This window comes from Schistocerca americana, chromosome 8 (assembly GCF_021461395.2).
Source record: "Schistocerca americana isolate TAMUIC-IGC-003095 chromosome 8, iqSchAmer2.1, whole genome shotgun sequence".
NCBI classification, from domain to species: Eukaryota; Metazoa; Arthropoda; class Insecta; order Orthoptera; family Acrididae; genus Schistocerca; species Schistocerca americana.
In genome coordinates this window covers 322,753,200-322,779,437 of record NC_060126.1, presented here as the reverse complement: position 1 = coordinate 322,779,437, position 26,238 = coordinate 322,753,200, and the positions used below count along the sequence as shown (strand labels likewise).

Below are 26,238 nucleotides of genomic sequence, written 5' to 3'. Positions count from 1 at the left end.
GTGTAAAATTGTACCAGGTGGCGCCCTCTTTCATCCTTTTCCCCCAGGCCATGAGCTCCAACTATATTTCTTTCTCTTCCTTTTCCCAATACCAAATTCCTGTCACCCACCACAGTTTTAATATGTAGGAGTGATAAAATCGAAGTACTGAATGCAATATTGATATCAGAAAGGAGAAACAATTTAAAGAGACGTAAAAGTATATGTGTCATGCCACTATTGTCCAGAAGAGAACAGACAAGGGACACCCCAGCGTCCATCTATGGCGAGGGTAACCTCAGCCACATCCAAACTCCAACCAACCCAACAAGGGCTAAGAGAGTAATGGAATAAGTAATACCTTCTAGCTGGATGATCCATAATAATAAAATGTGGGAAAGCCATGCAATCAGGAGAGGGTGTGGGAGGACAAACTTCCCACAACTGTCCTGATCCATTATAGTCAGTGTTAAAGATGGCATAACGACTGACTATTTCAAAGGAAGCAGAAACACCTGTTCAGCTGTTACTTCACCCTCAGCTAGTACCAAATATAAGGAATCCTTAAGGTTCTGTCTTCAGGTTCTGTTTTCACTCCTAAAAGTAGGCTAGGCTGCTACAGAAAAAGAGGATTTAAAAAAAGGGATAGGCAGCTGGCAGCAGAATAAAGGGTAGAGAGACTAAAAGAGAGATAGGCAGGTGGCATAGAAATGAAGGGTTGAGGGACCCCTAGGTCCAGTGTGCAGCAGGAGGCTGCCCAAACTCAACCAACCTGAATCTGCCCTGAAAGCAGCTTAAAACATTGTAACTGAGAATAAAAACTATTTTCTTGGAGGAAATGGAGAACATGTTCAACTGTCCGTAAGCTGTCTGCCAATACTAGAATAAAAGAATCTGGAAGACCGTGCTTGAGGTGGAGAACCAATTGGAGTGGACATTCAAGTAGGATGTGAGCAACTCTCTGTAAGGCTCTGAAGTCAGCCGTGCCCTTTGAAAGGAACCATCCCGACATTTGCCTGGAGCGATTTAGGGAAATCACGGAAAACCTAAATCAGGATGGCCGGACGCGGGATTGAACCATCATCCTCCCGAATGCGAGTCCAGTGTCTAACCACTGCCCCACCTCGCTCGGTCACTCGAGGTGAGGGCAACTCAGTATATACAATAAAACTAACTTAATCTAGTGTGACTGAGGCAGAGGTAATTCCTTCCAGGAGGAATGGAAGGGGGACGTCATTTAGCCATAGTCTTCTTGAAAGTGCAGAGTTTATTAGAGGAAGTAGTAGCCCAACAGAAGTTGTTCCATCTCCAAGTGAGCAGAGGTCTTATTTGCACCCATAAATCCAGGTCTGGGATCATCAAAGAGAATGTTGGGTGAGTAATAACTTCTCTAACCAAATGATCAGTCAGTTCATTATGTGGGATATCCATGTTATTACAGACAGAGAAAGGCACATGAACAGGTACTATGACTAAAGCTGTCGGGACATGGACTGTGCACTGGGATGCTGAGCATGCCGAGTGTCTGAGTCAAAGCATGGAAGAAGCACATTCACGAGTCTTTCTGAAATTTCAGGGCAATGTCTAGCATGTCAGATATTTTAATGTCCATCTGAATGTAGACCAATGAAATGGAAGAATGCCACCTACATCACAACACCATCTATCTTCAGTACGGAGTCATGAGATGCCATATTGGTTTTCAGTCGAAGTCGTGTGTATATCTGGCATTTTTAAGCACCAGCAAATTAAGGATCTCTCAAAAATCCATTGTTAATTGTAAGCTCTGTCATGGTAAATATCATATTGGTGGTTTCAGAATTATTGTAACTTGTGTATTACGAAAGTATCCTGTTTCAAGGCAATGGAACATTCAGGATCCATCATAAAGGCACTGTTCTTGGAAGAACTTGTTATAATTCAATGTCAGCTAATAACATACCTAACCTATGATTAAAAGTTTCAGGATAAGGCAAGGTGCAAAGTCTGGTCATATATTATTCATTGTCAGTATAGCATAATGAGTAGATACATGGAATCTGCGATCTGCTGCTAGTTCGCGTCTCAATGGATTCAAACATTTTTTACTAACCTTTACATTTTTAATGGGTTCTGATACTTTCTTATTTGTTTAATAGAAGTATAGTCTTTAATATTCAATGTTATGTAAATATAAATGCACAAGACAGTTTGGACTACTTGCAATAAGACAGTCTGCACTTTCTTGTTTCAAGTTTCGTATTTCAGATGTTGGAAAGATTCTGCAACTGAATAAGAACAATGATCATGTAAGAATGACATTAGTGTTTTACTAAAAAGTGAAAATGATGAAATACTTTTTATCCTGTGTGAAGAACTATTGTAAATTTGTATCACACTACTGGGAACTTTTATAGTCAATGTCCTTATTGACTGGACAGGGTACTTTCCTTTTCACCTTGTAACATGTTTATGGATATTAAAGTTTTTATTTATATGACTAGCATATGGACAAGGGGGAAAATGTGCATTTTAGTAGAGGAACAGAGGAATTTTATGCCCATCAATTTTGTAAACAGCGTGTTTTGTAAATCAAATACATGCAACAACTGCTGCTCAAGTGTGCAGCGATCCCGTACATTACACTGAGGCACACATACCATATGCACAAGTTGTATAATTTCTGAGCATTCAGCAACACACTGAGCTCAGCATGCTCAACTTTTGCATTCAAAAGCATGGTCCATGTGCCAATGGCTTTAAGCCAGAGAGAAGATTGTGAACAAGAGAGTAACATCATTCAATAGCCTGAAGACTGCTTGAGTCACTACAAATTAAAACACAATTGAAAGAGGTCTGTTTAATCAAACATAGGACTCTGTTAACGGCTGTCAGCTCCACCATCAAAAACAATACATGTTCCAAAAAACAAATACTGATCCTGACCAGTGGGAAATACAAAAGCATATCCCATCCTGCTTACAGTTTTAGAGCCATCAGTGTACATGATGGCAGCACTCTAACACTCCTGAAGAACTAAGAGGAACAGACACTGAAGTTTCATGTAGGTAATTGAAACCTTAGATTCCTGAGATAGATTTGTCCTAAATCATCATCTGGATACTAACCAAGAAGAGGTGTGTGGGAAAATATGGGGATAATATTCGGGGGGGGGGGGGGGGGCAGAGAGAGGAGGGGGGAAGGGGGAAGAAGGGGGAGGGGGAGGGGGGAGGTCCCATCAGAGCCAAAGGTGCCACTTAGCCTAAACCAGCTAACCTTTCATTGACGAATGTTGAGCAGCTAGGTCAGCTTTTTATCAAAGAGTAGTCTAAAAAATTTGGACTCCACAACACCACACAAGTGATGGGTAACCAAGTAGAGTTCTGGGTCAGGAAGAGGCCTTGTAGGATGACAAAAATACATTTTTGTGGGATATAACTGGAAGCTCCTTGGGGCTGTCATTCAGCCGGGCTAAAACTTGGGAGCTACATGAAATGTAAAATTCGTTGACATATAGCACAGTCTGGTGGATGTCACCAGCCAAATGATGGCATTGAAGAAAAGTGTAACAATCAAAACTGATCCCTAAAGGACTGTGTTCTCTTGGACGCATCAAGAGCTGGGCGATATACCACCGCTAACCCGGAACAACTGATGGAATGAAAACTGACACACAAAATTCAATAGGTTACCTCAAAAGCCCAAATTATACAGAAAGTAAGTAAAATGTGATGGCACCAAATGGTGTATTATGCCTTCTGTAGGTGAAAAGACTGCCATGAGATGTTACCATTAAGAAAAAGCCTGTTGGATTGCTATTCACATTCTGGCCAGATGGCACATTGGAGATTATCCCTCCCAGAAACCCAAGTGACAGGGAAACAAATGGCTACCGTGACTCAAGAACTTAGCATAATCATCAAGTTAGTATCATTTCATCCAGCTGCACAGCACATGTTGAGGCTAATCAGTCAGTAGTTGTTGATGGGGGCTGGGTTTTTGCCTGGCTTAAGGATTGGGATAATAATACCATTTCATCATTGTGAAAGGAAAAACACATGGTTGAAAACCCTGAATAGATGGATTCTAAGAAATTCTGACTTGTAACATCTGATTCTGAACTGTATGAGGGGCCTGGACCACAAATGTGAGGAGATAAGAGCCTGAAGCAATTTCCAGTCAGTTAAAGGCTTATTGTATAATTCAGCAGTATAGGGTGCGAGGGGGGCAGGGGTTACACAACAGGGGGACTGTCTCCAACTTGGCTGCTATGCATTCGAAAGGTATCCAGGTAAGAAAAAATTAGGCAGCTTGCAGCATCTTCTTGCGAGTACTTTATTTTGTATTAATCATACAGCTGGGAACAAACATGTGCAGCTGAAAACCATTGAGTAGTGTAGCACAATAATTTCTGTATCTTAACTTTTGCTACAGATGCAGATTTCTGATTATAAAAAGAAATTAGTGGAAGGAGACAGATGAGAATTTAAAAATGGTGTGACTGAAGTAAGAAATCTGGCAAGTATGTCTGGCATAAATAAAATAAACACAATACAGATAAAGCTACAGTAGTTGATTTGAAAGACAAGTGTGGATGAGGCACTGAGAAAAGGAAAGAATGAAGGAGCACAAAGAGGGTATTACATCAAATGTTAGGTTCTTAAATAGATGTTGGTAGGTCTTTTGAATATCATGTATCCTATGAGATATTGTTATTGTACTATTACTGTTACATCATCTTTTCCATCCACGTCATCGTGACATGATATACTGACAGTAAAACTGACAGTAAAACCTACACAAAAATACTGACAGTACAAATAATAATACTTACTGCCTGTTGATCCTCTGTTTTCAGTCTCTCTCCTAGTTTTCTATATTCAGTGATGTATTTCCTCAGAATCAAACATGCCTTTTCTTTGGGACTTTTTTTAATATTCTCGCATACTTCACACAAATCACAGAATTTTATATTTGATGCAATATTCAGTACCATTTTAATAAAGTCACCTGAAGGCAAAAGATACAGCATAAGCCACAAGCAAGAAGACCTCTCTCACTTAATAATTACAAATATTGTGTGTGTGTGTGTGTGTGTGTGTGTCTAATAAAAAACGAGGTGAAAATGAAATTAAAATCACAGTACAATAAAAAAAAAGTTTGTTACCATGTAGTGGTAGCATGACATCCACTGAAAGAAAAACGTTCTCAAAGCAGATGACCTTAAAACTTTTTGTATACGTTTATTATTCTGGCATGAATTATGAACATATTATTTCTGTCTCAATTTGGTTGTAAAAATGTAAATCATTTACTGATTTGTGGCACATGAAGAAGAATGTTCAAATGGCTTCATATTATTATTAAATAGGCTAAATGACTCAGATTTCTACCACCATGTCATATATTATTATGGATAGAAGACCAAAGCACAATTTATTCATTGTTTTGAGAAAAAGTGCATAGATTCTCTCTCTCTCTCTCTCTCTCTCTCTGTGTGTGTGTGTGTGTGTGTGTGTGTGTGTGTGTGTGTGTGTGTGTGTGTGTGTGTGCGTTTTAGCACTCTTTCTCTGTCTAGTATATTAATCGCATACTTCTGGTGATGTTATAACATGTAATGATGAAAACACTCTGACTTTCCACATACCTATTGGTACTGGAATTGTGAGAATTAACTACCCACACTCCTTTCTTAATAACATTTTGAGTAAGTGCGTCACATTCAGGTACTAAAGTCGAGTTAGAATCATCATTTTTTCAGGACGCACTGTGCTGAATGTATCTGTAACTGACTGAGGACTAAATTTGCTCAGTCTTCTACACAGCATATTTGTTAAGACTACCTAGGATTTGCATTTAAAAAGAGGCAGCTTCAAATAATCGTTTAACCTCACAGATCTATGTTTTATGCAATTTGTTCAACTGTTTCAGGCTGATGGAGAATGGTTTTCCCTCACAGGTCTGCAACTGAGCCCTTCCTCATTTTTCTTTAATTCAGTTACTGTTCGATTCTCAGTGACCAGATTTTCCGCATAATTTGAAATTGTACAAAACTACATTTCCCTTTACAGTTAGTTCAATACACACAGTCATGAAACACAAGTTGCACGGTATTGTCATATGGGAGGCTCTCTGTCAGCTATCTTTTGTCAAAACCTAAAATTCTAAACTACTTGTCTGATCTTCATGTTTATTGATAATATCGACTAATTAATTAGATCTCACTGAGATGTCAATTTTCCAGGTCCTCCAATGCATTTCACTTTGTCCCCTTCAGCTCAACAGACCACCTTCCTTGTTGTACACCTTTCTAATAGTTCCAATAAATATCTCTGTCCACATTTAATAAACCAGTGACCAACAGTACTGCGACTCTGATGGCTGTCATTTCTTCTGCACCTAAAAGCCTGGTTAATTATCCAGTATCACCCTCTCTGGAGCACTGAGTATCTCTAATTGTGATTTAGAATGGCAACTAGTCTTTCCGAAATCCATCCTATCTTTCCCAAACTGATACGATTGTCACTTGCCCTATCTTCTTAACAATATTCTAGTCCATACTTATGAAATACCTGCACCAAACCTTACCTCAAAGATCAAATCAGTGATCATTTTCTTCTGGGTGTGCCCCACAGCCTCAGTACATTTGAAGAAAGACTTTATTCACCATTCTGTGTTTAAAAAGCTTTATTTGCGCTACTAGTTTCAGACACTGCCCGTTCTCATGTGCTTCACACATTGTAAAAAAGGGAAGGTATCTAAAACATAAAAGTCACATGATTATATTGAATGTAGTATTAAACATAGTAGTTACCAAAAGTAATTAGATTTTAGTTACTATAGGTAACTACTACACTTGTTTAACACTTCATTTAATGTAGTTGTATTGGTTTCATGTTTTAGCTCTCTTCCCTTTTTATGGTGTGCTATTGTGTTTTTTAGATGCACTCAAAAATGGGTAGTGCTCAAAAATAGTAGTACAAATAAAATATTTTAAACATTGCCTTATGGAATACTGTCTGTCTTCAGATCAAATCAGTGTTCAGTGCGCAATTCCAAGAGACACCACATGCATATACTCACTATCACCTGTTCTTGTACTGTTACAGGTATAACATATCTGTTCAGAGGCAGAACATCTTTCATTATCAACTGTCATCCACCAATTTTGCTGCAAACATTGTTGTGCACCTTTGTTTAGGAAATCAGCCACTAGCCAATGATCCACTCATGTGAACCACCATAAGCAAACAACACTAAAGTATCTGGTTTGGTTATATATTTAAAATGCCTGCACCTCAGCATATTGTGGTTACCTTCTGCCAGTACGCCAAAATAATTGTTTTAACCCCCTGTCCTCCTACCCCCACAATTCTGGCCCAGAATCTCTTACAAAGCGAACATGCAATTTTCAAGTACTCTAACAATAAACTGAAGCCTTTATGTACAACTGAGACTAAGAGTTCCCACTACTTGATAACCCCCACACATTATTACTCCTGCTTATTTGTTTGGTATGCATGATTTCAATTTTTAGTCATGAATAACATAGTCACAGGATCCTATAACTTTGACATACTGTGATGTGCATAATTTCAAATTTATCATATAAGAACTAGTTGTCAACATTTGGACCAAGTTGTCATTTTGTTAATATCTTACTGCATATTACTGTAATTATTATCAGTTCCTTCCAATGGATAAATGTGTGATATTTCAAATTGTAATTAATACTATCTACCAAGCTAATTCAAAAGTCACTGTGGTTGGGAGGTAGCATCTTCAACAGCTAACAAAAATCTCCTGGGTCCCAGGTTCAATCCACACTTCTGCTTACCTCAGCAGTAATAGCAGCCAAAGACCTCCAGTATAAAGTCACCAATGGCCTGAAGAGGGTGGAGGAGCAGCCAGAGGTATAGGGCACCCGACTGCCCTTGGGGTGAAAAACTGCCCCTAAAGGACTAAGAATCAGCAATGATCAACAGCATGATGCAGAGGGTAATGAAAATCACTGTATTAAAGACACACAATGTGGATCTACAGGACATGTAGCCCATAACTGGAAGTGTGTCATGATCTCCCCACCGATAAAACCTTCCGATTGGTTCTCCATCTTTGTCTCTGGGATGGGATTGCCAAGGAGGTAATCATGAGAAAAAGATTGCATAACCATTGAATCGGAGTGTGGATTGCCAGAAGTATTATTGGGGTAAGGAAGCTAGAAAACACAAAAAGGAAAATGCAAAGGCACAATCCAGATATAGTGGTGGTTGGTGAAGTGAAATGGAATCAAGATAAGGATGTCTCATCAGACAAACACAGGCAGCATAAAATGGTATAATGTGAGCATAATTTGTTGTTGTTGTTGCAGTTTTTAGTCCAACGATTGTTTTGATAAAGCTCTTCATACTATGCTATCATTCACAAGCCTCGTCATCTCTGTATAACTACTGCAATCTACATTCTTTGAACCTTCTTCTTGTAGTCACTTCCCTCCAATACTAAATCAGTGAACCCTTTATGCCTCAGAACATTTCCTGTCAACCAACTCCTTCTTAATGCCTTCTTCAAATTTCCTTTTGTTTCCTTTACTGTTTCCTCAACATACAGACTGAATTATATCAGGATAGACTACAGCCTCGTCCCATTTCCTTATCAACTGTTTCCATTTCAAGTCCTTGACTCTCCTTTCTCAATCAATGCTTCTCTTTCATGCCTTTAAGACTCTTCTACCTGCATTCTGGCTTCTGTATAAGTTGTAAATAGCATTTTGCTCCCTGTAGTTGACCCCTGCTACCTTCAGTGTGTATTGCAATCAACATTACCCAAATCTTTCTCTAAGTCTATAAACATAGGTTTGCTTTTAATTAACCTATTTTCTAAGAGAAGTCATACATTCAGTATTGCCTGGGGTATTCCTACATTTCTCCAGAATCCAAACTGACCTTCCCTGAGGTAGGCTTTTTCTAGTTTTCTCCATTCTTCTGCAAAGAATTTGTATTAGTATTTTGTAGCCATGATATTGCAATAATATTCACACCTTCCAGCATATGCTTTCTTTGGAATTGGAATTATTGTCTTCTTCTTGAAATCTGAGTGTATTTCACATTTCTCATACATCTTACTCACCAGGTGGAAAAGTTTAGTCATGGATGGCACTCCCAAGGATATCATTCATTATAATGTACTGTCATCTTCTCCAGGGGCCTTGTTTCGACTAAGTCTTTCAGTGTTCTGTCAGATTCTTCTCGCAGTGTTACATCTCCAATATCATCTTCATCTATGTCCTCTTCTCTTTCTATGATATTGCTTAAAGTTCATTTCCCTTATATGTGTGGAAAATGATCATATCAGAACACAAAAAATGCAAATGTACTCCTGTTTAAAACACTCGGACTTTAAAGTGAGGTTCAGCTGCCCCATTCTACCTTCCTCAGCATCTTTAAAAATTTTTGTATGAAAACACATTTGTGCTCTTTTTAATGTGTGACTTACCTCTCAATCACACAAGCTCCTGTAACTGTAGCTCACTAACACCCACTAGTCCAGCCCATCGCTGTAAGTCGCTCACACACATCCACTCCCATCTGCCCATTCTCACTCAGTCTCTTTCTTGTTATCGCTCTCTTAGACTATATTTCTCATTATCACTAGCTCTCACCCACTTCCACTTTCTCCTTCCCTTTATTCCTTGCCTACATGCACTGTCTCGTTCATTCTTTTCCTAATACTGTTCTTCCACTGTCAAATATGTTCCACTGCAACTGTGTCCCTCTTTCTCTCACACTGTCATTGTCTCCTTCGCTCTTTGTATACCACAACCACTGCCTACTATCTTCCAGTATTTTTTATTTTTCTGTCTCTTTCCTGCTGCCACTGTCTTCTTCTCTCTCAACATAAAATAAGTGGATACCAAAATTTTTCGAAATATTTCTGTAAGGTAGAATGAAACAGTAATATCCCACTTTTCAGTCAGAGTCTTTCACACAGGTGCATATTCATCTTTGTGGTGCTCCAATAGTAACATTTTTCTGCCTGTTTGCTTCTTTTCTGTACCACAACAGAGCATGTCGCTCATCACAAAAAATCTTCATCGTCCATAAAACTTTGATAGTTTACTTACGTGGAACTGTAATAACACAAAACTAATTTTTCACCTCAGATTGGATTTCATATGCACAAAAATTATGCATGTGCTTCAGTATTGTCACAAGGTTCCCAAAATACTTCTGATGACAATGGAGACACTTTAAAGGATATTTCTCCATGCAACATCACTTTATAATCCACATTTTCACCTCTCACCAGATTTTACATGAATATTTCATATGTAGAAGTACGGGAAGTTTGAGCCTCTGTATCTCGGAAACAAATAAAGATATCAAGAAAATTTTCAGGGCTTTTTGAGATCAGCATAGTAGGAACGTGTTGTAAAAATTTCAGCCATGTGCTGTGCATAGCCGTCTTGGGATCTGTGCCTCCATTTTGGTATGAGAAATTTTTTTCGATATCTTTACAGAAGTGCCCACGACATAATGGTGTCTACATTAGGCCCTTAAGACCCACTGTAGACTGCATCCAGTGCTGAAAGAATCAACCAATTTCCTCCATTTGTGGAAGCAACAGCGAATGTGTAATATTTACTATGACCCTGTACTGTAGCATAGCGATCCTGCAATTGGGTATATGATGATGATGAGTCCCATACTTCTTTACAGAGCGTAGGGGAGCGACGCAGGAGACCCGCGCCGCCTTACTAGGCAAGGTCCTAGTGGAGGTGGTTTGCCATTGCCTTCCTCCGACCGTAATGGTGATGAATGATGATGATGAAGACGACACAACAACACCCAGTCATCTCGAAGCAGGAAAAATCCCTGATCCCGCCGGGAATCGAACCCGGGACCCCGTGCTCGGGAAGTGAGAACACTACCGCGAGACCACGAGCTGCGGACTCAATTGGGTATATAAAAGGTCCCTAACCCAAGGGCTACCCAAAACACTTGATCCTACCTTTCTATCAGCAATATAACCCTCTTTTATGTGCAGCATTTCAGAGCATATTAGGTACTGCATGCTGCTGCATATGTACCGATAGCCTCTCTCTATACTCCTTCCACCTTTTACCTTTCCCTACTTCATTTAGTACTGGTTTTCCAATCATGCTCTTGATGCTGAACAGCTGCTTCTCTTTTCTAGGAAGGCCTTTTTAATTCTTTTAGATGATACCTCTCTTTACCCTAGTGATGTATTCTACTATAGCCTTACATTTGTCTTCTAGCCATACCCGCTAAGCTATTTTGCAATTCCTGTCAATTTTATTTTTTAAATGTTTGTAATTCCCTTTCACCTGCTTCCTTTGCTGCATTTTTATGTTTTGTCCTTTCATCAAATAAATTCAGTATCTCCGGTGATGGTCAAGGATTTCTACTAGCCTTGTCGTTTTATCTATTTGATCCTTTGTTACCTTCACTATTTCATCTCGCAAAGCTACCCATTTATCTTCGACTGTATTCTTTTCTTTTGATGATGAGCAGAACTAACCGCTTTGATGACTTGCAAACAGAGATAGTTTCAGTGAACACAATGCAGTTGTAGCAAAAGTGATCACCACAAAGAGCTAATAAATGAACAGAAAAGTCCACTGCTTCAGTAAATTAGGTAAGGAGGATGACACCTCATTTCTCAGATGGGAGGTAGAATCTTTTAATTCAGAGAATGAATATACAGAGGAAGTGTTACTCAGGTTCAGTTTAGTAGTAAACCAGGATGAGAAGAGTATCGGTAGTTATCACAATTAGTGAACCAGTAAATCAGAAGGTTAAGATATCACACCTCTAAACAGAACAACTGAACTGCAGATAAACAGAAGTTAATAGAAACAAGCTTGATTACTAGAAGGGCAGTATGTGAAACTTTTGGTAGCACCCCTACAAAATGTCATTACTTAACTTTCGCAAAATACTACTAAAATCAGGTCATATGTTAGTGCTGCAAGATGAATAGAGGATAGTGTCCAGGCACTTGTTTGTTGATGTAGATACTGAAATAGACATTTTTTAAAAATATTCACTGTTTCTTCAGAAGGAAATCCAAGACATATTGCCACCATGATACAAGCATATACCAAAGATGAGTGATACTGATGTCAGCAGTACTGATATTTAAAAGTAAGTGACATTAGTATAACTCAACCAATGCCCGATGGTTTCCCTTTCATGTTCTATACAGAATTGAGGGAGTATCTTGACTCTTAGTCATAATTTACCAGATATTCTTTGAGCAAAGAGCTGTTCCCAGTAATTGGAAGATATCATAGGTCACCCACAGCTCCAAAGAAGATTCCATTTCTTTGATGCCTTGGGACATATCCTGCCAACTGATTCCTTCTTTTAGTTGAGTTGTGCCATAAATTTCTTTTCTCTCCAATTCGGTTCAGAACCTGCTCCTTAGTTGTTCGGTCTACCTATCTAATTTCTCATTCTCACATTCTCTGATAACTGTGTTTTGTATTATTTCGCCTACTAAAATTTGCAACAATCTCCCACGGTTATTAGATTTTCATCTCCCTGTGCATACTGAATTACGCGTTCAGTGTCTGCATATACACTCTCTCTCTCTCTCTCTCTCTCTCTCTCTCTCTCTCTCTCTCTTCATTTTCTGCTTGTGACATCAGCATGTATACCTGAACTATTGCTGTTGGCATTGTTTTCTGTTGATACTAGTGAGAATAACCATATCCCTGGAATTTCCACAGTAATTCATTCTCTGCCCTAATTTCCTATTCAAAATAAATGGGGTAAAGGTATGAACGAGGAAGCCACCTGACAGAATTTTGCACAGAACATAATTTGATCATCACTAATACGGGTTAAGAATAATGACAGAAGGTTGTATACGTGGAAGAAATCTGGAGACACTGGAAGGTTTCAGATTGATCATGTAATAGTGAAGCAAAATTTCAGAACCAGATCTTAAATTGTAAGATGTTTCCAGGGGCAAATGTGGATTCTGACCGCAATTTATTGGTTATGAACTGTAGATTAAAACTGAAGAAATTGCAAAAAGGTAAGAAATTATGGAGATGGGTCCTAGATGAGTAGAAAGAACCAGAGGTTGTTGAGAATTTCAGAGGGAGCATTAGGCAATGACAGAAAACAAAAGTTAGAGCTAGCTGTCATTCATCATACCAACTAGAAATTGTGTCCAAGTCAGTCATTCATTTTTCATTTCATTTTACTATCTTCCTGTAAATCATTTACATGATGTAGGAATTGTCACAACAAAGTTATCATACTAGTACAAGTACTACAGACATAATAATGGAATATCACTTTCAAGGAATTTTTTAAAAGTACAAATTTAGACATATAAATTAAAATTTTTGGCAATAAATTTACACAATCAAAGTACTCATCTATGTCATAGTAAGTTTTGCTTAAAAGGTAATTTTTAAGCTCAGTCTTAAATTTTACTTCATCTATTATTTCCTTCATGTACACTGGCAGAGCATTGTAAAGTTTTATTCCAAAATAACTTACATGCTTTTGGGTTTGTATTGTCCTTACCCTTTCTACATACAAATTCTTACGAGTTCTAGTATTATAATTATGACAGTCCTCATTTGTACATAGATTTTTCATATGTGCTCTTGTACACAGAATGCTTTTAAAAATATACACTGACGGTATTGTGAGTATTTGCAGTTCTTTGAAAAGGGGCCTACAATGAGTTCTTGGAGAGCTGTGTGTTACGATTTGTATAGCTCTTTTCTGAAATTTGAAGATATCTGTTAAGCTTGATTTAGTTTCACCCCAGAACACTATGCCGTAACACACGATGGACTGAAAGTAAGCAAAATACACTAGTCTAGTACAGTCTGTGCTGCATACTCTAGATAATATCCTCAATGCAAAACATGCCAAATTGAGCCTGTGGGATAAGTACTTGAGATGGTCTTTCCAGCTTAAGTTTTGATCAATGTGCATGCCCAAAAACTTTGTGGATTGTACACACTCTATCTTCTTATCCATTGGTTTAGCTGGAGGCCCATATCTTGAGTTGCTTTGCCATACTGTATATAATTTGTTTTACTTAGATTAAGTGTTAACTCATTAGCATTAAACCAATGTTGAGTATATTTTAGGACCATATCAGTTGTGGTGGTTAATGATTTTTTATCATCACTTATAATTATGCTAGTGTCGTCTGCGAACATTATTTTGGTAGAAATATTAGGATTTTTTATGTCATTTATATAAAGCAAGAATACTAAGGGACCAAGAACACTGCCCTGTGGGACACCTATTTCCAATTTCTTTGCATCTGAGACCCACTTGATTTTCTGATTTTTATGTTCTGCGATGATTTCTACTACCTGAGTTCTATCATTTCTACTACCTGAGTTCTATCCTGAAGGTAAGATTCAAACCACTGCTTCACAACTCCCCTTACACCTATTGCCTCCATCTTGTTTAACAGAATTTTGTGATTTACTGTATCAAAAGCTTTAGATAAATCTAAGTTAATTCCCACTACACATTTTTTAGTGTCGAGATTCCTGACAATCTCTTTGGTATAGGCATGGATAGCTGATTCTGTGCTGTGGCCAGAGCAAAAGCCATGTTGATTGCAGTTTAGAAGTTTGTGAGCATCTAAGTAATTTATGAGTCTGGTTTTCATTAATTTCTCTAGAATTTTTGAAAATGATTGGAGAAGGGATATTGGACTATAATTTTCTACCTTGTATGGATCTCCTTTTTTAAACAGAGGCCTAACCTTAGAGATTTTCAACCTCTCAGGAAACACTCCTTCGCTGAAAGACAAATATGTACCAGTGGCTTTATAATTTGTTGGGCAACTTTTTTCATCATTGACACAGGCACTTCATCCACACCTGCAGACATTTTTTATTTTAGACTCTATCACCTTTAATATTTCATTATCATTTGTGGAACATAACACACTACTGTCTACTTTTGGGGCTGTTAATTTCTCATGTTTAGTAAAGTTTTTACTTAATGACACTGGTACACTTAAAAAGTAATTATTAATGTAATTTGCCAGAGTTTCATCTTTTAATTCAATATTTTCACTATTTTTGAGTACTATTTCCTGATCCTTGAGGCCTTTACCTGTTTCCCTTTTCACAATTTCCCAAAGAAGTCATCTTGTATTCTCCCACAGTCACTCAACTTCGACATCTCACTGTACACCACAGCATCATCAGAAAACAGCAGCAGATTGTTTTCCACCCTGTCCACCAAACCATTTATAAATATAGAGAATGATAGCAGTCCTATCACACTTCCTTGGGGCACTCCTGATGATACTCTTAGTCTCTGATGAACACTCGCCCTCAAGTACAACATATTGGGTTCTATTACTTAACAAGTCTTCAAGCCTCTCACATACCTGGGAACATGATCGTACCTTCATTAACAGTCTTTAGTGGCGCACCGTGTCAAATGCTTTCTGCAAACCAGAAATGTGTAATCTGCCTGTTACCCTCCATTCACAGTTCACAGTATATCATGTGAGGAAAGGGCAAGTTAAATTTTGCATGCATGATACTTTCTAAAACTATGCTGATACAGGGACATAAGCTTCTCAATTTCAAGAAATTTATTATTTTCGAACTGAGAATATGTCCAAGCATTCTGCAGCATATCAATGTTAGGGATTGTTGTTGTTGTTGTTGTTGTTTTCAGTCACCTTGTCACATCTACAGAGCTGCAAGTTAAGTATTTAGCTTTTCCTGTGTTTTACTAGTAGCATAATTCTTAAATTTTGAATGTGTTTTGCTATTTAAGAAGTTTAATCTCATGTTTTGTAAGTATAAATTCATTCAGTATGTACAGTAGTTGCTAATTTGTTTTGTTTTGAAGGCAAGCACATGTTTGTTTAGTAAGCGTCAGTCAGGCCCTCTGCTGTCGCCTGTTCACACCTCCAGAATGGCAAGTTATGTATTTAGATTTTCTTGTGTTTTACCATTTCTTACATTTTGTGTGTGTTTTTCTATTTAAGAGTTTAAATCTCACTTTTTTTTATGTACATATACATTCAGACAGTCTGTAGTGCAGTTTCCATTCTTTTGAACAACCAGCTACACAGCTTGTTAAGGCACCAGCATCCACTGGTGGCCCATCAGGAGGATAGCAAGTTGCGTATCTAGGTTTCTGTCTACTTTTATAGTCTGCTTCTTCAGTTAGTCTTGATAGCATGGGTAGGATGTGTGCATGCTGTGTGCAGATGCAGGAGGAGTTGGCAGCAGTTTATGAACAGTTGAATGTGCTTTCAGCTACAGTTGGCTGTTTTCGGGCTGCTGTCTTGGGATGCAGCAGTGGCGGAGAATGTGGTGTGTTGCATGTGACACCCCACATGTCACTTGATTTGTCCACAGGCTGTGCTGCCCTGACAGCTGGTTGAGTGGTAGGTGATAACACATGGGTGAGGGTTTGCTAGTTATTGGGGACACAAATGTTTGGTGTGTTATGGAGCCACCCAGAAAGTTAGCATTCAAGGCTGGAAAGAAAGACAATGTACACTCAGTATGTCTGCCGGGGGTGGGGGTTGGCTCATCAGAGATGTAGAGGCAGCCTTGTCTGCAGCTGCCAAGTGTGCACAGTGTAGTCATCCAGCCCTGTGGCACTAGTGATATTCGCCTTCTCGAAGGTAGATATGATAAATCTTGCAAAGTAATAAAGAAAATAATAGACTGTATTGTATACCCCTTAACATACTGTGTAAACAAATGCATAGCCCTGGAATATTTTCCCGGTGTGCTTATAAGTGTTGAGTGTTTTCAGCACATAAAAAGTAAGTAAAGACTTTCCTTCAAGTTACAGGCCAATTTCCATGGTCCCAGCTTTTACCAAAGTAATGAAACATAATTTACCAACAGTTACCTGTTTACTTTGAAATTCTATAAATAGTTAATCGATAACAAAATAATTTTTGAAAAAAAGCTTGTGTACTGTTGACGCCACGTAAGACTCTGTATTCAAATACCTACTTCAAGTGCTTGAGATTAAAGACTTTGCTTGAGTCATTTTTTGTGGTCCATGCAAAGCCTTTGAGTAGGGCATACATCGCTACTAGAAAGAATGGAATTCTATGTCTTTAGAGGCAGCAACCTTAAAACTATTAAAATCATATTTACAGAACTGTAAGTATGACAGAGGAATGTCCTGTTTAGAACAAGATCAGGTAAGTGTTCCTCAAGGACTGCACCTACTCCTGTTCCTAATAACTTGCATCATTTATGAAGTCCAGTAAAGTGCTATAGGCAGACAGTACAACTTTTCTCCGCAGTAGTAATGATTTTAGTGGTCTCAAAACTTGGGTTGCAAAGACAATTTCTCAAGCATCCTGTTGGTGTAAATCAAATGAATTCTTGCTGAATGGAAATAACGCATGGCAGGCAGTATTTAAAGACAAGCTTCCATCAGATGGTCCAAGTAATGTTCAGATTTTGGGGTACAGTAGGAGGAGGAGGAGGAGATTAGTGTTTAACGTCCCGTCGACAACGAGGTCATTAGAGACGGAGCGCCAACTCGGGCGAGGGAAGGATGGGGAAGGAAATCGGCCGTGCCCTTTCAAACGAACCATCCCGGCATTTGCCTGAAGCGATTTAGGGAAATCGCGGAAAACCTAAATCAGGATGGCCGGAGACGGGATTGAACCGTCATCCTCCCGAATGCGAGTCCAGTGTGCTAACCACTGCACCACCTCGCTCGGTAGGGGTACAGTACATTTACACAATAAATTACCTTCAGGCCAACATGCATGTTATATTAGTGGTAAGACGTCAAGAGTAATTTATCTGTTAAAGTGACTTGTGGATTGTGTAGCTGAAGTGTTGATGTTAGAACATCCTATTTTTCATTTTTTCAATGCCTAACAGCATATGATATTTTATGGGGAAACCAGTTGCATGCATGACATCTTAACACACAGGAGAAAGCTATGATGGTAATTACTCATTCTTCATAGAAGGTACACACAAAACTTTTGCTTTGTGATTCACACAATCACCACATGATTCATTAGTTACTCGTCCATTTTAGGATATAAAGGAACTGAAAAAATGTAATATAATACTGTAATGATAAACACTAGCCTGTTTTCTTTAAATTATTAATTGTATTGCACCATGTGGTGATGTTGTCTATTGCTGTACTGGCCTAATGACAATAAAATTATTATTATATTCCTTAAGTTCTGCAATCTGTTCAGGAATATTGTATTACCTCTGCAATCTGTTTGTTGTACAGCACTTTATTCATCAAGCATTTGGCTTGCTGTATATCCATTGATCTTACTATGTAATATAACAACAAAAATAATCAATTATTTTTGACGACAATCCAATTACATTACTTTGTAGTACGGCATATTTCAGTTTTCACCATCAAACATACAAACAAATCAGTTATTCAACAACTGAAGCAACAAAGCACAATGTTAAATTAGTCTCACCACATCATTTACACATATACCATTGACTCTTAATGGTACATTCACTTCTTAGGCTAATGATGAATGTAGAATTTAGTTTCCTTGTACACCTTCAAGTCTTTTTCTAAAACTCCAGCATACTAACAACCTCCCTCACACTGGTATTTACAGAGTACACATCTGTTCTTACAAAACAATATGCTACTAACCTCAGCAAATTGAAACATTTAATCATACACTACAAAGATATTTCTGTCAACATAAAGTGCATCTGGAACATGGTATCAATGAGGTAGCTTTTTACAGCAGCACTAGGAGTCCAGTATAAAATATTCAGAAATGAGGGATCTCTCCCCTAGACGATATTTATTTTACAATATTCTTTGAAGGCCTCTATATAATGTAACTTGCCACACCTCTGCAACCAGTATTCAAAGTGCATCCACAAGTTTGCCCTTATGTACTGACTGCCATGGGTAAGCAAAGACAATGTTTCCAAGTGTCTCTCTCTCTCTCTCTCTCTCTCTCTCTCTCTCTCTCTCTCTCTCTCTCTCTCTCAACCCGCCCCCCCCCCCCCCACACACACACACACACACGTAGAATGACTACATAAATGCCTCCTTACAAGGGGTAGTTACTTTAATCTTGTCTTTGTTGGGAGCTGAGGTATATTTCCAGATTTTCCAGGAGAATTAGACTCTATTGACAAATGTCTACCAATTCAGGTTTTTCTATTAAAAAAACTCTGACATGGAAATGTGAAAAATATACAGACAGACAAGCCAGTGAGTACTTCCCTTAGATCAATACCGCCGACACACACACGAGACCAACAAAAATAAATAAAACATAGCTTTAAACAATCTTGTTCCTTCACCAGGAAAGAGAGGAGGAGGGAAAAAAAGGGAAGTGAATGCAGGTCAATCAAGTCCTAGGTTATGAGGTAAAAAGCAGGAGGTAAGCATCTCCCTTGTGTGTGCCTGCATCCACTTTCCCTGCTCACTCCTTTCTTCCCTCCCTCACCTCTAATGTGAGAACATGTTTCCTAAAGCTAGGTTTTATTTATTATCATTAGTCTTTTGAGACTGGTGGCTGTACTGAGCTACTGGCTAGTCCATCTGTCTATAGGTATACAATTTATTTTATCAGCATTTCTGTGCAGTTCTCCCACTGTTCACAGAACTTCCTGATGATTCATACTGCCCTTCTCTCAGGGCATTCAATATTCTCTGTTAGTTCAATTTACTATGGATTCCATGCACCTGAGTAATATTCTAAAATAGGACACACAAGTATTTTATAAGCAGTCTCCTTATTTAGACTGACTGCATTTTCCCAATATAGCTTAAATGCTGGTTCTCTAAATTTTCTCAATAGTGTTTCCCGAAAAGAATATCACCTTCCCTCCAGGGTCCCCATTTGATTTCCTAAAGCACTTACGTGTTGTTTGAACCAACAAGTAACAAATCTAGCAGCCCGCCTATGGATTGCTTCAATGTCTTCCTTCAATCCAACCTGGTGTGTATCCCAAACACTGAAGCAGTACTCAAGAATAGGTCACACCAGCATTCTATATGCAGTTTTCTTTACAGGTGAACCATTCTTTCCAAAAATTCTCACAATAAACCAAAGTGGACCATTCACCTTCTCTAACACAGTTCTCACATGCTCATTCCACCTCACATTGCTTCGCAAACTGACTGTACGGCAATGAGTTTGTTCTGATGAGTGCCCAGTTTGTTGGCTTCCTTTTGTGGAATCTCTTTTCTGAGAAATGTAACAATATTGGGAAGCAGTCTCTCTGAGATCAGTACTAACTTCCCAATCAGCAAAGATGGTAAGGACAGGCACACAAAGGAAAATGTCTATAGCAGTGAACAATTCTGTTGCTGAGCAAAAGTGCATCTCCTCTGGTAGAATTAGCTTCTCAAATTCTCGGCTGTTGGAGCAGATGTTCATGGACAGCAGTGGATATGTCATGGGAATTAATTCTCTTGAAACCTCTGTGTCAAGTGGGCCATCTGATTTTAGATAAATTGATATGTTTGCAACGTACAAGCAACTCTACACATGCATTAATTTATTTAGTTCTCATTTGATATTTGTGCAAAATAAGTATAGGAATTAAAACAATTTTCCACAGTAAATAAAAATAAAGGAAATGAGGCTCAAATTTTTCTGGAAGTTTTAATGGAAACCCATTTATTTTCAATTACGGAATTTCTGAAAGTCTACTTATAATTTTTGGTACCCTTTAATACTTCATAATGCCATACTTTTATACTCTGTAATAATTTGTTTACACTTCCTTACGTACACACCTAATCACAATGATAATTAACTGGCCCATGTACATTACAGCCACACATTCATCAAGAGCTGCTTTAATACTGGTAGGCTTACAGCAAATTATATTCTGTCTAAGCTCTCATTAACATAGTTCATTAATTTAATTTATCAAATTGTACCTCATAGCTGCTAAAACTGCAGTGTTTGCCTACTCTTTCATAGCTCATAGACCGTTACTTCATTATACTGATTTATCCTGTTTCACACATACAAACATTGTACGGACATGATCTAAATGAAAAGGAAAAATGAAATTAAATTGCACCAAAATTACCAAGTACCTGCTAACGACAAAGAAACACAGCAACACCGTATAGCAAAATGCAAGTGAAAAGGTTTATCTTACAGATCATTCATAGTATTGCATTTACAATGGTAGTTCAGTCATGCATGATAAACAAAACATTAAAAGTAAACGTGAATAGACTTGTCTATGACCAAGGGACAAAATCTAGATTGAACACACAATTACCAAGAAATAAACATAAAGCTCAAAACAGCATGGTCCACCAAGGAATAAAATTGTACAATAAACTGTTAAAGAAGATTAAGGGGATAACTAAAAAACTTTTCCAAATAGGCAATTAAAAACTGTACTTGTTGAGAAATACACTTTACAGGGGACAGTTACTTAGCTAACACACAGTATCAGTACCAGTATCATACATAAATTATGGACAATATATGGCAGGGCCACTAAATTACTTTTACCCAGTTTGAGACAACATCTAACACGAGTAAATAATAAAACGCTGCCCTCAATTCGCAACATACTTTTGCACTACAATTTCTCTCCCAGTAAAATTTTAAAAAACGGAATCTTATGATACTGGCATTTGAGCCTCTTCCTGGGCTTCATATCTCTCACTGTGGAGGGATGTTGATTCAGATTTTCAGGGAAGTAAACTGAAGTTGCAGTAAGCAATACATAAATAAGACATCATTGCCTTGATCTTGACATCAGCTGGTATAGAACAAGCTTTCTTTTATCAGTGAATAACACTTTATATAAAGCGAATGAGAGTACACTATTATTAACTGGCTGGCTTTGTATTACAGTGGATGGAGTTCTATAATCGGCATCCGGTCATCCTCATTCAGAATTTGTGATATCCCTAAACTACTAAAAGCAAGTGCAGGGACGATTTTATTAAACGGCCAAGGCCGTCTAACTGCACTATCTTTGTCAAACTAGGCCTGTGAGTATATAAATGTCTGTTTGTGGCACCCTGAAATACCACAGTGCTATAGGTTTCAGAGTGTGACTACTAATTAGATGTCGCTTATAACGATTATTTTAGCACGAAATTGAAACGAAAAATAATACTCTTAAATATACAAAGAAACTTACAGTATTTCACTACAACTATTCGTTTCCCCGACAAGAATATAAAAGTACTTGGTTGTAAAACAGTCCTAAGCAGCTTTTCTAGCTGTCTAGCTGTCGCTCGCCTACGTAAAGCTGATCAAAATGTATTCTTCTGCACATGTTTACACCCTCGTATCAGAAAAATTTATTCATAATTTGCTCTAGAATTACATACTACTTAAGAAGGGTTCCTGACAAATCAATGTGTCACAGTACAGAAATGTCTTCTAGTAACAAATCTGCACAAAGCAATTTCAAATTATTTAAGACTGTGTTATTCACTACACTGATTTTTAACTGATACGAGGACTGTCACCTCGTATCGACAGACAAAAGCCTGGAATTAAAAATTTGTAAACAAGCGTCACACCTCATTCCCTGTAACTCCACCTGCAACTCTGCCCTGACTGAATACGAACTAGTGGTGGGCAGGAAATCGACAGGCGTCTAAAGCTAGCGAAATGAGGGATGCTCAACTACCGGACCTACCGATAGATGGCTCTAGCGCGTGCCGGCCAAAGATTTTATCATTGAGTGTCCGCCATATCTGAATTTGGCGAAAAACGAAGTGCCAAAACACGGATGAAAGTGTTTTTCGTTCTGCGCCCTGATAAGTCTTTTATATTGGATGTTCTAGATATCTACACATCAACATAATGAAGTGTTTCTAATCTAGTGAGAAAAAACAGTGACAGTTCTGCTATGAAATTCCTGTTGTGGAAGTTTGACAAGCTGACCTATAAATTGTTTACTATTAATTTTATGAGTGCTTTACTTATTTGCCCGTTTTAAAATACTATTTAAGATTCAATGGAGCTCAAAAAATTACCTTGGTTGCCAAAGCTTTTAACTACAGGTATAATTCGGAAAATCAAGTGTGGAAAACAGTGAAGACGTGTCTTGAAAAAAAGTTGACATCGTTTGCTTAGGGGTATCTTTACTGACAACAGAAATTTCAACTGAACTATTAAAGTATTACTTCGTTATAAACGGAAAAACTTATTTTTCTTTATCTGCATATATGCTGACACTGTAATTGCAACATTCACTTACGAATTTGGCTCTCTCTTTGATCAGAAATTTAAATTCCATAATTTTATTAACGCCTGTACATGACACAGTGTATTTTAACTGAGTGATAAGGTAGAAGCACCAGTTTTTGACAGTGCTTCAGTCTTCGATACGAGACAAGAAATACATTTAAATGAGACAAACACAAAGGCCAACGTTAAGGCTCCTCTTAAATGCATAACTCGTATCATTTGGAAGTTAAGTGTAGTAATAACATTATATTGGACTGATCCATGATGATGTAGGAAGTGAAGGAACTTGTTGAAAATAACATCGATCACAGCTGTTAATTTTAAGGTTGGGGTGTCTTAAAACTGTAATTTTCCAGTCTGACACCCAAATAATGGCTGGTACCATGGTTTTATTTTAAAATTGAATTCAAAACAGGTCAGTGAGCAAAATTAATTAGACTATGAATTACAACCATGGAATTTTATTTCTGTGAATCTTGGTTCCAGTCTTTGACATGGTGTCAATCACTGGAATGACTGGTTGTCATGATATGGCCCAAGCAAAAAACAAACCTGAAAGCGAAAGCAGTAGAAGCTGGCCAGACAGGCACCCCAATGGCTGCTACAATCTGTGTTAGACAAGGGTGACATTATATTGCAAATTTAGTGTAAAAAGTTCCATATTGTCTGAATTTGTCCTATACTGACAGGACATTCTAGTCCAGTCGATTTTCTTATCTGCAAAAGTACACTAGACAATACCAGCGGTACAAAGGTAGTGCCAAATTACAAACTATCCAGTAACAACAGAAGTATTGCTGCACAATGTACAGTAAATAACATGTAGTAATCTGAGACATTCAGAATTGGTTTGAAGAAATAGAACAGCATTTGGAAAGAGAGTAACATTTTGAAAATAACAAATGACACAAGTAGAGTTTTCAGTTCTTATGAAAGCTTGCTTACTTTTTATTTTTTTCTTCTTCCTCTCTCTTCTCCATTCTCAAGGGAAAAATGTGATAAAATAAAAGTGCAAGAAAGTTGTGTACAATGTTGGAAATGATGAAAAAGAAAATCTCACTATGCTTTTAACAGCATATGCTGCTGTAAAGCTTGCTCCTCCTAAGAACATGATTTTCTCCCATATATATATATATATATATATATATATCCCCCCCCCCTCCCTCCTCCATGTGAAGAGTATTCCTGTAATTATAGCTAATAGCATACTAAGAACATGAGGGTGTCACAGTGGAGATTTGTTTTCTGATACAGACGTCTGATACAACTATTCCACAGCAAAACTTACTTTCAACAGGTGTGGTAGCAGTGCATTCCCATAGGATAACAGAATATTATGTCCTCCAGGAACCACATTGGGTACACCACTTACAGCATAAACTGTACAGCAACTACAATGTTTTGTGAGCAAGTAATACCAGTCAGTATCTTTAATTTTAACACAAGTCTTGACTCCCTTAATTACCTGCTTATACATGTGCTTGTACTACAGGTTAGTGGTAAAGTAAATACTTATTGAATAGGTCTTCACACTTTCAATACTTAGCAGAAATTCTGAAAAAAGTAAATTCTTTTATTACTGTATCACCTCTATGGTGAATTAAGAGGTACTGATTGGTTTCGTTGAACATTTAATAGAATCCTTTATTTTACCTGCTATTGGTAAAGAGCCATTCCAAGTTCGGTACATTACAATCTCTCGCATTTTTCATGAGGTTTGTTATTCTGTACACTAATATTTCTTCTTCTAAATGGTAAATATTGCATTCAGACATTGTCGGTATTAAAGGTAATTCATGAAATAAATTATATTTAAACCAGAAAATTAAAGGTTCCACATGACACGTGAAAAGTACCTTGTTACACACATGTATGTACAGATTCCAAAATGTCTGTGAATTTGAGTTACAAACTTTTTAAAATAGAAATATGAAGATCACAATACTTTGGGTCTGCAATAAGTCAAACGTAAAATACTTTAGTTCCCTATGGGAAACTTTGTTCTTTACGTGACTCGTGCAACTGCTTTCACTCTTAATGGAAAACTAAATGGTTTATGTTAAAGTTAACTTGCAAAAAGTGTAACCATTTTTACATAATTTCTGTGAAGTAAGATTCCTTAATGTTAATTCCTTCCTTTGTCATTGTAACTTTATAATTTCAGTCCCATATGGGACATATGACCTAAAAAAAAAAAAAAAAAAAAAAAAAAAGAAATTCTTTTATTACTATGACCAAACAAAAACTTTTTAACATGTAGTACACAGTTCAAATCAGTAAAAAGTGTAACTGTATAATTAAGGTAAATGTTGATGAAAATTAGGCATGTAACATGAATACTGAAATTTCCTAATCCGCAACTTGTGGTCGTGTGATAGCGTTCTCGCTTCTCGGTTCCCGGCGGGGTCAGGGATTTTCTCTGCCTCGTGATGACTGGGTGTTGTGTGATGTCCTTAGGTTAGTTAGGTTTAAGTAGTTCTAAGTTCTAGGGGACTAATGACCATAGATGTTAAGTCCCATAGTGCTCAGAGCCATTTGAACCATTTTTTGAAATTTCCTAGATTTCCAAGTGTAACTGTAATCACTGTATTCAGTACTTTATAGTGCTAGAAAGATAATTCTATATGATTATTTGCATTCTCTTCTCCTCCCCCCCTCCCTCAACACAGGAAAATATAATAGAAAGACCTCCTAGCAAAATAAAGACAGAATTAAGAAAATTAGGTTTTGCCTGAATCAGGCCCCCTTATTCTAGAATGGATCTAAAGTAATAAGAATGCTTACGATCAATTGGAACATTATGTTCATTCTAAGAAGTATTAAAACAAGAATTAAGAGAGTAACAATTTTATTGCTCTTATGTTGCAGAGTATCTACAAACATTACTGTTTGAAACATAGGGCCACTGCATACTCCATTAGATCACACCCATTCTGTGATTAAACTGCTTCAAGTTAACATAGTTATTGAGGGAAATATTTTCTCACGCTGAAAGCTATCTGTCAAATAAGTCTCAGAACTTTTTTTTTTCATTAATTTCACACAAATCACCTGTTTTTAAGG

The 26,238-nt window shown here is 37.6% G+C and overlaps 1 protein-coding gene across 4 annotated transcripts in view; it reads right to left on the bottom strand.

Moving 5' to 3' along the window:
• LOC124544684 (DNA ligase 4) overlaps window positions 1-22,571 on the bottom strand; it is a 297,481-nt gene extending 274,910 nt beyond the window's left edge. Inside the window, exons 1-2 of one of the 4 annotated variants that reach the window (XM_047123315.1) lie at window positions 22,503-22,571; window positions 4,793-4,968 (exon numbers count right to left, since the gene is read on the bottom strand). In XM_047123315.1, coding sequence (XP_046979271.1) covers window positions 4,793-4,954 — 162 coding nt within the window. In that variant the 5' untranslated portion in view covers window positions 4,955-4,968; window positions 22,503-22,571. Of the gene's footprint in view, window positions 1-4,792; window positions 4,969-22,114; window positions 22,457-22,502 lie in introns of those variants that run through there. The other 3 variants (XM_047123316.1, XM_047123314.1, XM_047123317.1) reach the window with 3 other exon arrangements.
• Window positions 22,572-26,238: the final 3,667 nt, after the last annotated feature.